The 14,053-nt window shown below is 36.5% G+C and overlaps 1 protein-coding gene across 1 annotated transcript in view; it reads left to right on the top strand.

Moving 5' to 3' along the window:
* The first annotated feature begins 606 nt into the window (after positions 1-606).
* Positions 607-14,053, top strand: part of cacna1eb (calcium channel, voltage-dependent, R type, alpha 1E subunit b) — a 301,888-nt gene continuing 288,441 nt past the window's right edge. Inside the window, exon 1 of the mRNA XM_073815042.1 lies at positions 607-1,257. Coding sequence (XP_073671143.1) covers positions 1,049-1,257 — 209 coding nt within the window. The 5' untranslated portion in view covers positions 607-1,048. The remainder of the gene's footprint in view (positions 1,258-14,053) is intronic.

The following is a 14,053-nucleotide window of genomic DNA, read 5'->3' as shown; positions in this document are numbered from 1 at the left end:
ACCTGGCCAATCTGAATCAAGCATTTCAAGGTGCCATGTAATACGTTTTTTAAAACGATAGCACAATAATCTTGCTGATGATCTCAAAATAACATAGAGTGGGCATTGATATTTTACAGTTATTCATTATTAATCATGAAAAGTAGTTCTAGTCTGTTTTTATCCTTTAATTAATTTTGAAAACAACATTTGGTTTTTGAAGTGTTTTTGAAGGTGAAATATTGTGAACATTTACCCTCATCAACTAACAGAAAGGCAGTTTAATTTCCTTGTCAAGGTAGGGCTTCATTCTGTGAAGCTCTGTTATAGCTCTGTGCTATAAATCTAATTCAGCTGATTATCTGACAAATGAAATACAGCACTCATGGGCCTTTTACATTAAAAAATGTAAAATGCATTTCCATGGTAACAAATTTTCCAATGTCCTGATTTCCCAAAGCATGTGTATGAGTGTGAGTGAGTGTGTGTGTGTGTGTGGGAGGGAGAGCACTGGGGCAGAGAGAGAAAGAGAGAGCGAGAGAGAGAAATGGGGGCGGGTAGGAGCGAAAGATGTGGCAATATGTGATGATGTTAAAGAACCACATTCACTATTATACAACAGATTAATAGAGTAACAGGTACTACCCACTGTACTGTGTTAAATTGTTCATCTGACTGACATTCAGAGAAATGGACTGGATGTTGCCTGAACTCTGTGTTTTATAGCTTTAGATGAATTGGTAAGGATTTGTCATTGTGCCATTGTTAGACCTTTTTCATTTTTTCATAAAAGGATTTTATCATCTTCACAAAAAACTGAAATGTCCACCAGAACAATCCCCAAGAATGGATGCAATGCTTTAAAAAACTGCTTTCAGTTAATCAGGACTGTATTTTTTTAATCATGTAATTTTACTTATTTTTCATTTTTGTCACAAAAAGTTTCTTTGTGGATTACAAAACGCAGATCTAAAAATTTCAAAGTGATTTTCTACCACAAGAAGAAGAATGGAGTAAAGCTGGGATTCTTCTCTTATGACAGCTGGAATTGTCTTCATTATCTTGAGACATGGCTCAATCTGAAGACATGCCTAAGGAGATGGATGTCGAGGGTAAGGGAGAGAGCGAGTCTGCGGGGGATATGAAACGGGCTCGGACCATGGCTCTGTACAACCCGGTCCCAGCCAAACACAACTGCCTCACCGTAAACAGGTCTCTCTTTATCTTTGCTGAGAAAAACATAATCAGAAAATATGCAAAGAGGATCATAGAGTGGCCATATCCTTTAACAAGCTTTTAATCTTTAATTAATAATACAAGTACTACTCGCTGATTTTATTACTCATTTGTTGCACATTGGTGGTGGTTGAGGAGATTCCCCCGTTCATATGTAAATAATTAGTTACATTTAAAGCGCTTTGAGTACTGAGAAAAGCGCTATATAAATGTAAGGAATTATTATTATTATTATAATTGTTTGGTGTTTTTTTATTATTATTTATTAAGTATTTACTGAAATATATAGTAAATGTTATCGCCAAAGACATTGCTGTACACACTGTAAAGTTTCAGGAGTGACAGCCGCATTAAATACAGGAACGAATCCCTTAAATTATTCTTCTGTCTGTGTACAGTATACGACTCACTCCTGAAAATGTGATGACTGACACAGACGTAACCATAGCAACGCTTGTCTCATGTTTAGCATTTGCTGTTTTGACCAAAGTTATACTATAACAACATATGTTCTGCAGTTGATTGCAGAGCGTTATCTTGCTGTGTTGCCATGTCCATGTATTATTACTGTATTTTGGGCTGGTTTGGACTTGGTCCGTAAAGCAATTTCGTTTAGTTAAAGTGGCAGAAAGCAGACTTTTAGCAGATATTTTGGTCTTTTTCAGTATAAAGCATCTGGATTTATTTCAGTTTATTGTGGACTTATTCTTGATGGCTGTTGATTTTTGCAAGATTTGGCAACATGAGTAACACGCTGCATATCATTTCTGTATAAGGTTGTACGTTTTTTTTATTTTTGGGTTTTAGTAACATTATAGAATGTGGTTGTGTCACTCCCATAAATAATTGAACTATTTGTGAACACAATGGTATTAAAAACTCAAATAGACAGGTGACAATACCCAGGTGCTGTGTGAACATTGGCAAAGAGAAGGAAGAAGTTTAATTTGTGAGAGTTCTACTACAGATGTGGCTCTTGAGAATGCACCTCACAAGGAGAAGCATCCTGCGATTTCACGCGGGACCGTGAGTGATGCTCTGCTGCAGTTAAGACATGACCAGTAGGGGGCAGTTGTGTTTTATTCTTAGTCCTGTCACGTAGTACAGCCGATGATATGCTTGGCCAGCAGATGTGTAATACCTGTTGGCAGAGCAGATGTGCTCGATTTTTAGCGCTATCTAGCGTTGAGACTGTGAATTGCAACCAACAGCTTAGTCCACAGCTCACCCCTCCCTTTCGAAACACATAGTAAAGCTACAGTAGCCAAACATGTCCTCATCTGAGACTACGTGAAAAGGACACTCTATAGAACAATTTGTCTTTTAAGGGCTACTGTAGAAACATGGTGGGGCGAAACGGTGACTTCCATATAAGGGAAACCGCAGTGTAAATAGATAAAAACAGCTCAGTCTAAAGTAATAAAAACAATACAGTTCATTTTGTAAGATCTTACAAAAATAAGGAAAAAAAATCAAGCGAGTTGTCATAGAGAGGCAATAATACCAAGATACAAGTTTTCAGAACTGAAACAATACCTGTTGAGAGAGAAAGAAAGTTAGTTAATTTTGTGTGACTGATTGGACTCCTGAAGGAAGTAGGAATGCAGGAAAGTGTAAAAGTATGCCGATGCAGTGCAAGTGAAAGATCTGTAAGTAAGCAGTAGTGACTTTTATCTGACACACATTTTTAGCCACTGGAGAGAGCGATGAGCTCTTTTGGGCTCTTGAAAGATGAGCCAGGTTAATGCGTTCTGAAAAAGTCCCTACAGCCAGTAGCGGAGTGGCAATTCGGAGAGTCGGGACTTTTCCCGGTGGGCGGGTCTGATAACAGTTATACATTGCAAGTTATATTAGCAACACCATCTGGCAGCGTGATGTGCCGCCGCTTCCCGCTTGTCAAACTGTGCAGCCTCTCTGCTCAACAATGTATATAAATGTGATCAACCCGTTCGGCAGGTCCAACCATGTCCAGGATTTACAAAAATACAGGGATCAGTGAGCGGTCCCTCCCCAAATGGCATAGTTTGTCGGCCTTTGATGTAAAAAGACGGCAAACAACTCTGAGATAAATGTGCCAAACAAGTCTAAATAAGCATTAACAGTGGAAAAAACATTATTATCTCTCAAAACTTGATAAAACAAAAGTCATATTTAAAGGAAATATTCTTACAGTTATTCAAAGATGCACACATTATTCCATTTATTACTTCCTGTTTATGAGCACGTTCAACCCTATTTTTTATTCATTTTTTGACCACCTAGAGCCGGTGGTCTAAAAAGATTTTTTGGTCCCACTCCGCCCCTGCCATCATACATGTTGGCTCTTGCAACCTCTTCCTCATCCCAGTCAGTTCCCATAGTTCTAATGAACATAAAAAATCTAAACCAGACAACATACCTTTGTTTAAACATTGTGTGTGAGTCATAAGTCCATCGGGTCTCATGTTTGTAAATTATCTTTGCCAAGCAATCCCAGTATGACATCAACTTGCATTTGTAGTCCACAAAAGTAATATTATTACTAATAAATCTGAGAAATGTTAATAAAGAAAACTGTGCGACTCCACTGTATTCCAAAGAATGCACTACCCGCAAGCTTCACAGTCCCCAAATTCTTAAAGAGACAGTACACAATTTTAACACTTTATATATTTTCAATGTAAACATACAGAATATTTGTCTAAATGGTCTAAATGATATACATAAATAAACTTAGCTTACATATTAAGATAATTTCTAACAAAAATATTCAAAGGCTGAATCTAAAGCAAAATAGGCTCCTACAGTATGTGATATATTAGAGTCTTACGTGTAAAATAGCCCATCCATATAAGAAACTTTACTAAAATAATAAGTACATAACTAAACTACCAAAAGAGTGAAGCCCACTGTGGCCCACAGCCTATCATTTAATCGTTTAACTGTTGAGTACTGTTCATATTTATATTTAAAAAGCAGACATAAAAGTAACTTACAAGTAACTTTCCCTAGTAACTAACTACTTTTGATATACAGTAACTGGTAGAGAAATCAATTACTTTTAAAAGAAGTAACTAGTAACTGTAACTAATTACTCATTTTCAGTAACTTGCCCAACACTGGTTAACGCTATATGCTAGTTAATGCTTGACGTTACAGTTATGTTTTGCAGGTTCATACTGAAAAAAAAACACAAACTTACCACTCAGAATCTCCAAACATTTTATTATTCCTCAAAATCTGTTTCTTCATCTGATACAGACTCAAACATAAGGTCTGTTTTCAGTAGGGGTGTAACGGTACACAAAAATCCACGGTTCAGTGCGTACCTCGGTTTTGAAGCCACGGTTCGGTTCATTTTCTGTAAAGTAAAGGGAAAAATGCAGGTTTTAACAATTTGTTTACACTTTTTTAATCACTTTTAGTAATATATATATATATATATATATATATATATATATATATTTACACAATATCATTCAAAACAACAGTCAATGTTCACATTTTTGACCTCTAATTAAAAAGTCTTTCAGTTTATATTTAAAAAGGACCCAGTTTGATTCTCCTTTCAGTTCAGTGGGTAAACTATTCCATGCTTTTGTGCCTTGTACAGAGAAAACTGATTGTCCAAATGAAGTATTACGTTTCGGGATCTGAATATATATATATATCAAATAAAAAGGAATAATAAAAAATACTGCTGCAAAGTTCTCCACTAAATAACATACTTTTTACATGATTTTATAACAGTAGGTAAATCTTTTCTTTACCTTCTCTTAAACTTCTTCTACTAAAACCTTGCACTAAACTAACAAATTCAATTCCTGAATACATTTATGAACTAATAGCCTACATTTTTGCCACCATAAAATGTTTCTGTTTTGATTTATTTTGGATTTTTTTAGTCACAGTATTGAATTGGTTATGTACCATCTCTGTATAAAAAATAATAGTACTGCTCTTTGTGTAAATGCATAGCAAGCAACATGATGATATACTTATTATATACTCATATTGAGATGAGTGAGTGCATACATAGCCATCTTTTGTCTTTTGCCCGTTTCTCCTAATCTTTGCTTGTGTCGCCAATGTAAGCTGTGACTTAAACTAACAAACCCCTCTGCAGCTGAGTAAGCCCAGGTTACAGCTCTTCTCTGTCCCGACCAGCTAATCACATTGTGACAATGATATGATTGACGTGAGGTGCAGATGAAAAATCTTATCACGCATTCCTTATTCTCGCTGTCACAGAAAGTGCGGCTCATGATTGCGTAGCAACGGAAGACGTGCAACCTCTCATGCACTTTTGAAAGAACAAAACAACGGGTTTAATACGCACTTTTAGACACGACACGTAAGCGGCCCTGTAAACGTTTACATCAATAATCAAACAAATATATAACTAAGTAAATAAAAATCTTTCTCCAGGCCAAATTATGTTATATGTTTGACAGAAGATTTGCGCTGAACGCGGAGACTTCCCCCACTTAAAGGAATAGTCTATCCTTTATCCATATTAAAATATGTTATTACCTTAACTAAGAAGAGTTGATACATACCTCTGTCATCTTAGTGCGTGCGACACTTTGATAGCATTTAGCTTAGCCCCATTCCTTCAATGGTACCAAACAGAGATAAAGTTAGAAGTGACCAAACACATCAACGTTTTTCCTATTTAAGACAAGTAGTTATACAGCAAGTATGGTGGCACAAATTAAAACGTAGCGCTTTTCTAAGCGGATTTAAAATGGTAACTATATTGTATGGAGGAATAGCACTTTTGGAAATACTTCGACTCGCCTGACAAATCCGCTCCCCTTCTCCCTCTCATAATGAGAGGGGGAGGGACAGTGTAACTGCGCCGAGTCGAAGTACTCCCAAAAGTGCTATGGGGCAAAGCTAAATGCTATCAAAGTTTCGCTGCAGACCACAGGGCTTACGTGCACGCACTTAGATGATAGAGGTATGTTTCAACTCAACCCAGTCTCACCCCATGGCGTCAATATTTGACGACACTTGACCATGCGTCAATATGTTGGCGCGGAGGGTATACCTTTCGCGTCATTTTTTGACGAACTGGGGACTTCAATACTATTACGTACGTTGCATTCTCTTTCCTATTTTCTTACCATTTTCGCGTCGGTTTAGGGTTAGATTTACATAATGACATCCCTACCCAAACCTAACTCTAACCCCAACGCCAGGTGACAACTGTTTAATTTCGCGTACCTAACTCTAACCCCAACGCCAGGTGACAACTGTTTAATTTCGCGTTCACTGTTTAATTTTGCGTAATCTAACCCTAAACCGACGCGAAAATGGTAAGAAAATAGGAAAGAGAATGCTACGGACGTAATAGTATTGAAGTCCCCAGTTCATCAAAAAATGACTCGAAAGGTATACCCTCCGCGTCAACATATTGACGCATGGTCAAGTATCATCAAATATTGACGCCATGGGGTGAGACTGTGTAGTTCAACTTATCTTAGTTCAGGTAATAACACAGTTTAATATGGAAAAAGGATAGACTATTCCTTTAATCCGTTCGTGTGGAAACCGAAAGCCCTGTACCGAAACAGTCCAGTACGAATACATGTACCGGAGCTGCTCTGTAAAACAGCCAATCAGAGAAGAGCTCAACATTATGATTCATGACCCTTTCTAATAAGGTAATAACAGACTATTTTATTTTAATGACAAATCCTAGGGTTATAAATGGACATGTAAATCCACCTCTGGATATTTTTTGCACTTAATAAAGCCACAAACCTTCTGTGTAGATATCAGAGAACAATTTAACAGATTATTTCAGTGCATTTTTTTGAACCTTTAATACTGTTTGAATTCAATTCAATTCAAATGAATTTATATAGCACTTTTAACAATTGTTAATCGTACCAAAGCAGCTTCACATGAAATAGAAACTTTGAAGAGCCTAGAACAATAAAGCATGGCAGTTTCTAAACATAGTTTAGGTTGGAGTATTTGAAGTTACATGGAGTCATTTCTTGCTAAATAACTCCATTCCAGGCTATATTATGAAAATAGTCTATGGTGTACAATATTTTGTGTAGGTATTCATCTTTGTTTGTACTGGATTAGTGTAGGGGTGTCCTCGACTAAGGATTTACATATTCGAATCAGAATTTTCGAATCTTTCCATAGTCGACCGATAGTCGAATCATCTATGTTTGTATGCATGGGTTGGGAGGGGGCCAGACCAGGTACAAATTGGTAACTTTTATTTTCTTTCACAAACAGCACACATAAACAACTGTCTGATAAAGTGACCAAAACTGTCTTTCAAGTAATAAACGAAGACAAAACTGACGATGCATTTATATATATTTTTTTTAAGGTAAAATGTAAGGCAACATTTGTTTAATTATTCCTCATAACATTTTAAAGCCACGATCTACAGAACATCACACAAAAATACATTTTGATAACTAAACCTAAAAAAATAACAAAGGTATTCCTGCCTTGGAAACTCCGGCTACAATTACGTGTTTTTATTTAATTTGGAGATAGCGCGTCAAAGCAGTCATGACCAAAAAAACCCGACAAATGAGAAATGACAAATAATTTGTGATTGTGACTGTAAATGATAAAAACTAATCTTTATTTACAATTCATTAAACGTTAATTTATAACAAGAAAAACACTGAAATTAATGATTATATAGACACTACGCGTTATTATTTAGCACAGAAATACCTGCTTGCTTGCTTTGACTTTGATCATCTCTGTATTCACTTTAGATACAGAAAGACCGGATGATATTATTTATTTCAGGAATCTCTTTGCTATAATTTGAAAGTGAACACCGACTGACCATAATATTAAATCACAAGAAAGACATTCGTGTCAGGCAGAAATAGGTTCGGTGCAGATACTAGTTTCCGTTTCATCACCGAAATAAAAAAAACGGCTTACCTGTTTTGTAGTTTAACTTTAAGATAGACAATATATGTTTTAAATACATTTTAAAAACTTATACTCGTCGAAAAACATCCGTTTTTTAATGTTTAGTTTGATGAACTCCTAAATATGAGACGCAGAGCACCTAACCGTTCGGCTAAATTACATGCGCAAGCATGGCCAGCACGCAATAGCGCAACATCGATACAACGAAAAGCTATCCAAAATTTACATACTTAAATTAGATCGGAATTTACGTTTATAATAAATACAATTTTTTTTAATAAAATAAGGTCAGAAGTAACAAAGTGCAGAACAAATATGCAAAATGCCTCAAGTGCACGGAAACAAAACACAAGCCAAATAGTTAAATCAGATAACCCAAAGTGATTTATAAATAAAATAAAATAAAGACATAGTTTAATTTGCCAGCTTTGTCTTTTAAATGTCGAAACAAAGAGGCAAGGCTTTAATAACATAGAGACCTCTTATGGACGTGAAGTCCGGTCACAGGGGTTGTTGGATTTATTAACGCATTTTAAAAATATTTATTGAAAGCTGCTACTTCACATATTATTTGCAGCATTATCATAATATGCAGTATATTAATATATTGTGAGAAAGCTGTTATATGTGAAATCAGATAATGTGTGCACCCATACGGCCAAAATGAAATGATCCTCATTTCATAACACATCTGCGACGATTCGACTATGAGATTGGTAGTCGAATCAGGCTTCTCCTATCGATGCATCGAATCTTCGACTATTCGGGGTCACCCCTAGATTAGTGTAGCATGTAATACTCCAATTCCAAACAATAAACTATTATTATTATCAAGTTTCCTAAAGAAGTTCATATCAACATTACACCAATTACAAGAACACATCTATAACTGTATTATGTGTATTAAGTATATATGCTGACCTGTGGACATTGAAAATATTGTGTATATCTTCTGGGTATTTTTTATTTAAGTTTATTTGAATAGGGACAAGTATGTTACATAAGCTCATGTTACATACTACAACATTTTAGCCAAGGCTAATTCTCAATGTCAGTCCCTAGTGGGCCTTTACAACATTTAGCAATATATAATTAAAATTAACCTTAAAATGCAGTATTACACAATATCATTCAAAACAACAGTCAATGTTCACATTTTTGACCTCTAATTAAAAAGTCTTTCAGTTTATTTTTAAAAAGGACCCAGTTTGATTCTCCTTTCAGTTCAGTGGGTAAACTATTCCATGCTTTTGTGCCTTGTACAGAGAAAACTGATTGTCCAAATGAAGTATTACGTTTCGGGATCTGACAATTCCCGTTCAGAGCTCCCCTAGTCCTTGAACCTACAGTTCTAAGAGCAACTATACAATCACTCAAGACCAGTGGGGCTTGCTGATTTAAACATTTATGCATCAGCTTCATTAAAGAGAGTGTAATAAAATTTACAAACCATAAAATGTTTAACTTCCTTAAACTAACACAATGATGTGACCTAATAGGTTTCCTATCTAGGATTTTAACAGCTCTGTTATAAATCATTTTGACTGGCTTAACTACATTGGCAGTGGCCTGTGACCTTGTGCAAATGCAGTAACCTATGTGCGAGAAGATCATGGCGTGCATGAAAGTGAAAGCAGCATGAAACGGCAGGCATTCTCTAATCTGTCTAAATGTATAGAGATTCGCTTTGGCAACTCGACATATTCGTTTAATATGACTTTCAAATGTAAGTCCAGAGTCAAGTACAAGGCCCAGATATTTAACTTCTTAGACCTGCTGGATCTTATACCCATTTATCCATAAATTTAATTCTTCTGGTATGGACTTAAATCTTGAAGCAAAGCAAATAGACATGGTCTTTTTAACATTCAATATCAGACCTGAGTTTTGAAACCACAACACAACATTTTGCAGATGTGTTGCAAGTTCTTCAGAACTTCAGCCTGCACATTTTTCCCTCGCACATAAACCACTGCATCATCTGCATACATTTGAAGTCCTGCTGCAGGACAAGAGTCCGGCAAATCATTAATATACAATGTAAAAAGCAATGGCCCAAGAATGGACCCTTGCGGTACTCCTGTATTTACTTTTAAAAATGTAGACATTTCATTATTAACCACCACACACTGATCTCTCTGTTCGAGATATGATTTAAACCACTGGTGAAAAGTTAAAATTGGACAGTTTATGTAAAAGAATGTCATGATTTAAAATATCAAATGCCTTTTTAAGATCTAAAAAGACAGTGCCAACAATTTCTCCACTATCTATTGCAGATTTAAATTGTTCTACAAGAAAACAATTTGCCGTTTCGGTGGAATATTGTGGACGAAAGCCAAATTGTAATGGGTGTAGAATGTTATTAGATTGTATAAAAGTCATAAGCTGACCATACACAATTTTTTCCAACACCTTTGAAAATACTGGTAAAATGCTTACTGGCCGATAATTACTTGCCTGGTCAGGCATTCCTGATTTAAATAATGGAATAACTTTTGCCTGTTTCCAGATTGCAGGAAATTGTCCACTCTGAATAGACAAATTGATCAAGTGTGTCAGAGGTTTTACAAAAGTGGTTTTGTTTCGTTTCAAAAAGACTGCATTCATATAAAAAAGATCTTTACTATAGCTGTTTGTTAACTAAATTTATCGCTTCAAGCACCTCTGCTTCATTAGTCTACAAAAGTGAAAATGGAGGAGATTGATTTATTGATTGGTGTTTAGTGAATTATAGTCTATACAGTATGTATACTCTCTATAATGTGTTATTATTTGTAACAATTGTCTAACTGTTATTTGCACTGTCTGCACTGCACTGTGTAATGTTATTTGTACAGTTTGGTGATGCGACAAAAAAGTGATTTAATTTAAAAGAGTGAAGCCTTCTCTCAACTTCTTTCAAGCCTTCTCTCAACTTTTGCGTCTATTTTATTTTGGTAAAACTTAAAGTAGCATCAGTTATATATCTATTCCATCTTGATTGCAAAACTGCGGCACATGAGCTTAGAATTACCATTATTGTTATTGTGTGTTGATGTGAATGCTAATATTGTTATCTTTATATCTAGTGTTATCATCCATAGTGTGATAACCTTTGAACAAATAAACTTATGATGTTTTCATTGGCTTAAACGCATGCAGAGATAACTTTACTTCCCAAAGCAGAGAGGATCACATTTTTACCGAATGACAATGTTCACGTGATTTTTCATACGAATCAGTATCTTTTTCAAAGTGCAAGTGTAGAGATAACTTTATAGTCGCCAAGATGGCGTGACCCTGTGCAGACGTGTTTTTCGTTGCTCTGTGTTTTTTTTGTTGCTCTGTGTATTTATGTTCATGTGGACTATTTTACGTAAACTTCACGTTTATTCTTCAGTTGGATTTAATACTGGTCGTCTCATCTATAATTCAAGCTCACTTTAAGCCACCACCGGAGCTGTTGCAAGCTGGTTGCTGCTAACAACTTGTGCTAGCCTCAGATTGACAGCTGCTTGAATGATAAACAGCTATAGCGCTAACTGCTACAATATCACCAGGTGCTAGCTGCTACAATACTTAACATCTACGGCTTCGTCCCGGATTGGATTCGACTTTTGAATCTGGGTTGCTAACCTTCCCTTTGTCAGGGTGCGTCCCTGCCGGGCGTCCGGTTTGCATCGGCCATCTCCTCTACTACGGGGCCTGGTGTGGACTGTCGGGGCGCTTGGCGATCCGTTTGGGGTTGGGCTGTCTCCTGGCTGCCTGGGGGGCGGTGTTGGTGGCGTCACGGGCGCGGCGCTGTTCGGCTTCCGCATACCACATTCTGCATTCTGGTGGCCGCGTCGCCGCTGGCTCCTTTTCGCCGGACTGTGTACCTGTGGACCTTAATATATCGGATTCATCGGACATTTAATCGCCATCGGTCTCTACATGCACTCGGTCTCGGTTAGTGAACTGATTTGTAGCAGTGTTTCTTCATACTAGCTATTGATGCTTACAATTTATTTACGTTACTCACTATTGTTACATGTACGTGTTTTGTACCGTGCTGCTCTCTAACGAACCTTGATTTATTTATTTTCTTTGATTTTTGTGTATTCTCATCAATATGTCCCGTTTCCTTTGCTTTTTTTGTTATTTGAGTTAGTTTTTGTTGTTTTATTGCATTCTAGATCTCTTTTTCTAGCACAGCATGCTTCAGATGATCTTTTTATCTCATCCTTCACTTCTGTGACCCTAGTTGATTTAATTAATCACTCTAGAGATAAAACTTCTTTTATTATAACTCACCAGATTGGCCCACCTGCTCAACATACTTATCTTAGTATTCCATTATCTGCACATAGGGCTTTAATTATTTTTTATTCAGCAAAGTTACCCATTTTACCTATTCACTTTGCCCATCGTACGAAACGCCCTGTTCTTTCTAGTTTTTGTCGTTCTTTAATACTTATTTTACTCGCTTCTGCTGGTGATGTCGAGCACAACCCTGGTCCATTACTCAACTCTGCTGTTCCAATCACGCAAAATCTCTCCTATACAGACTTCTGTAACCGTAAACATCTTGGTTTTATGCATATTAATATCAGAAAGCCTACTTCCCAAATTAGATTTACTAACTGCTCTTGCGCACTCGGCCAACCCCGACATTTTAGCTGTTTCAGAATCGTGGCTTAAGAAAACCATTAAAAACTCAGAAGTGTCTCTTCCTAGTTATACTATTTATCGTCAAGACAGGTCCACCAAGGGTGGAGGAGTAATACTTTATTGTAAAGAGAACTTGCAGTGCTCTGTTCTTTTATCTAGGTCAATATCTAAACAATTTGAACTTCTACTTTTAAAAAATACATCTCTCTAGAAATAAATCTTTTATTATTGCTGCCTGCTATAGACCACCCTCTGCCCCCAGTTGTGCCCTAGACACTCTTTGTGAATTGATTGCTCCTTATCTATCTTCAGAGTTTATATTATTGGGAGACTTGAATTTGGATATGCTCAATGCCTCTAATAATTTGTTATCTAAGTTTGACGCTTTAAACCTCACTCAAATTATTAAAGAACCTACAAGATATAACTTAAAGTCTACTGACAAGGGCACCCTTATAGATATTGTTTTAACTCATTCGCCTTTTAAATTTACTTCTGCAGTTTACAGCCAGGATATTAGCGATCACTGTCTTATAGCTTTTGTCCGGAATGGGTCTGTAGTTAAAAGGCCTCCCCTTATCACTATTAAACGTTCCTTAAAACATTTCCATGAGCAAGCTTTTTTACGTGATTTAGCCCAAGTATCTTGGAAGGATATTGATCTTATTCCATCTGTGGAGGATGCCTGGTTATTTTTTTAAAATGCCTTTCTTGAAATTTTAAATAAACATGCCCCTCTTAAAAAATTTAGAACTAAGAGCAGATATAGTCCTTGGTTCACTTCAGAGTTAGCCGTTCTAAGCCAAAAAAAGAACTCCCTTTGGCGTGTAGCAATTTCTACAAAAAACTCACTTGATCTGCAGCTTTTTAAAGAAATCAGAAATCGGTACACACAAGCGGTCAGGAATGCTAGGGCTAACTATTATAGACAGAAATTTGTTTCTTGCGGAACTAACTCTAAAAAGTTTTGGGATACAATAAAGTCTATGGAAAATACGAACTCCACTGCACAGTTACCCACTGCTCTAAGAACACAAAATTTTGTTACTACTGATAAGCCCACCATCGTTGAAAATTTTAATAAGCATTTTGCTATGGCTGGGTCTGCTTTCCATCTGGCAACTCCTTTTTCAACTACTACTACGTCACCCCTTGCATTACCATGCTCGTCCTCTTCATCTTTTTCCTTTACTCATATTCAGATAGCTGATGTTTTGAGGGAACTGTTAAATCTAGATCCCCTTAAATCAGCTAGATTTGTCACGACAGGTATGAAAGATAGGAGGCAAATGCAGGTGAA

The sequence above is a fragment of the Paramisgurnus dabryanus genome, chromosome 6, assembly GCF_030506205.2.
Source record: "Paramisgurnus dabryanus chromosome 6, PD_genome_1.1, whole genome shotgun sequence".
In the NCBI taxonomy this organism is placed as follows: Eukaryota; Metazoa; Chordata; class Actinopteri; order Cypriniformes; family Cobitidae; genus Paramisgurnus; species Paramisgurnus dabryanus.
Note: the sequence above shows the minus strand (reverse complement) of the source record. Positions and strands in the feature narration are given on the sequence as shown.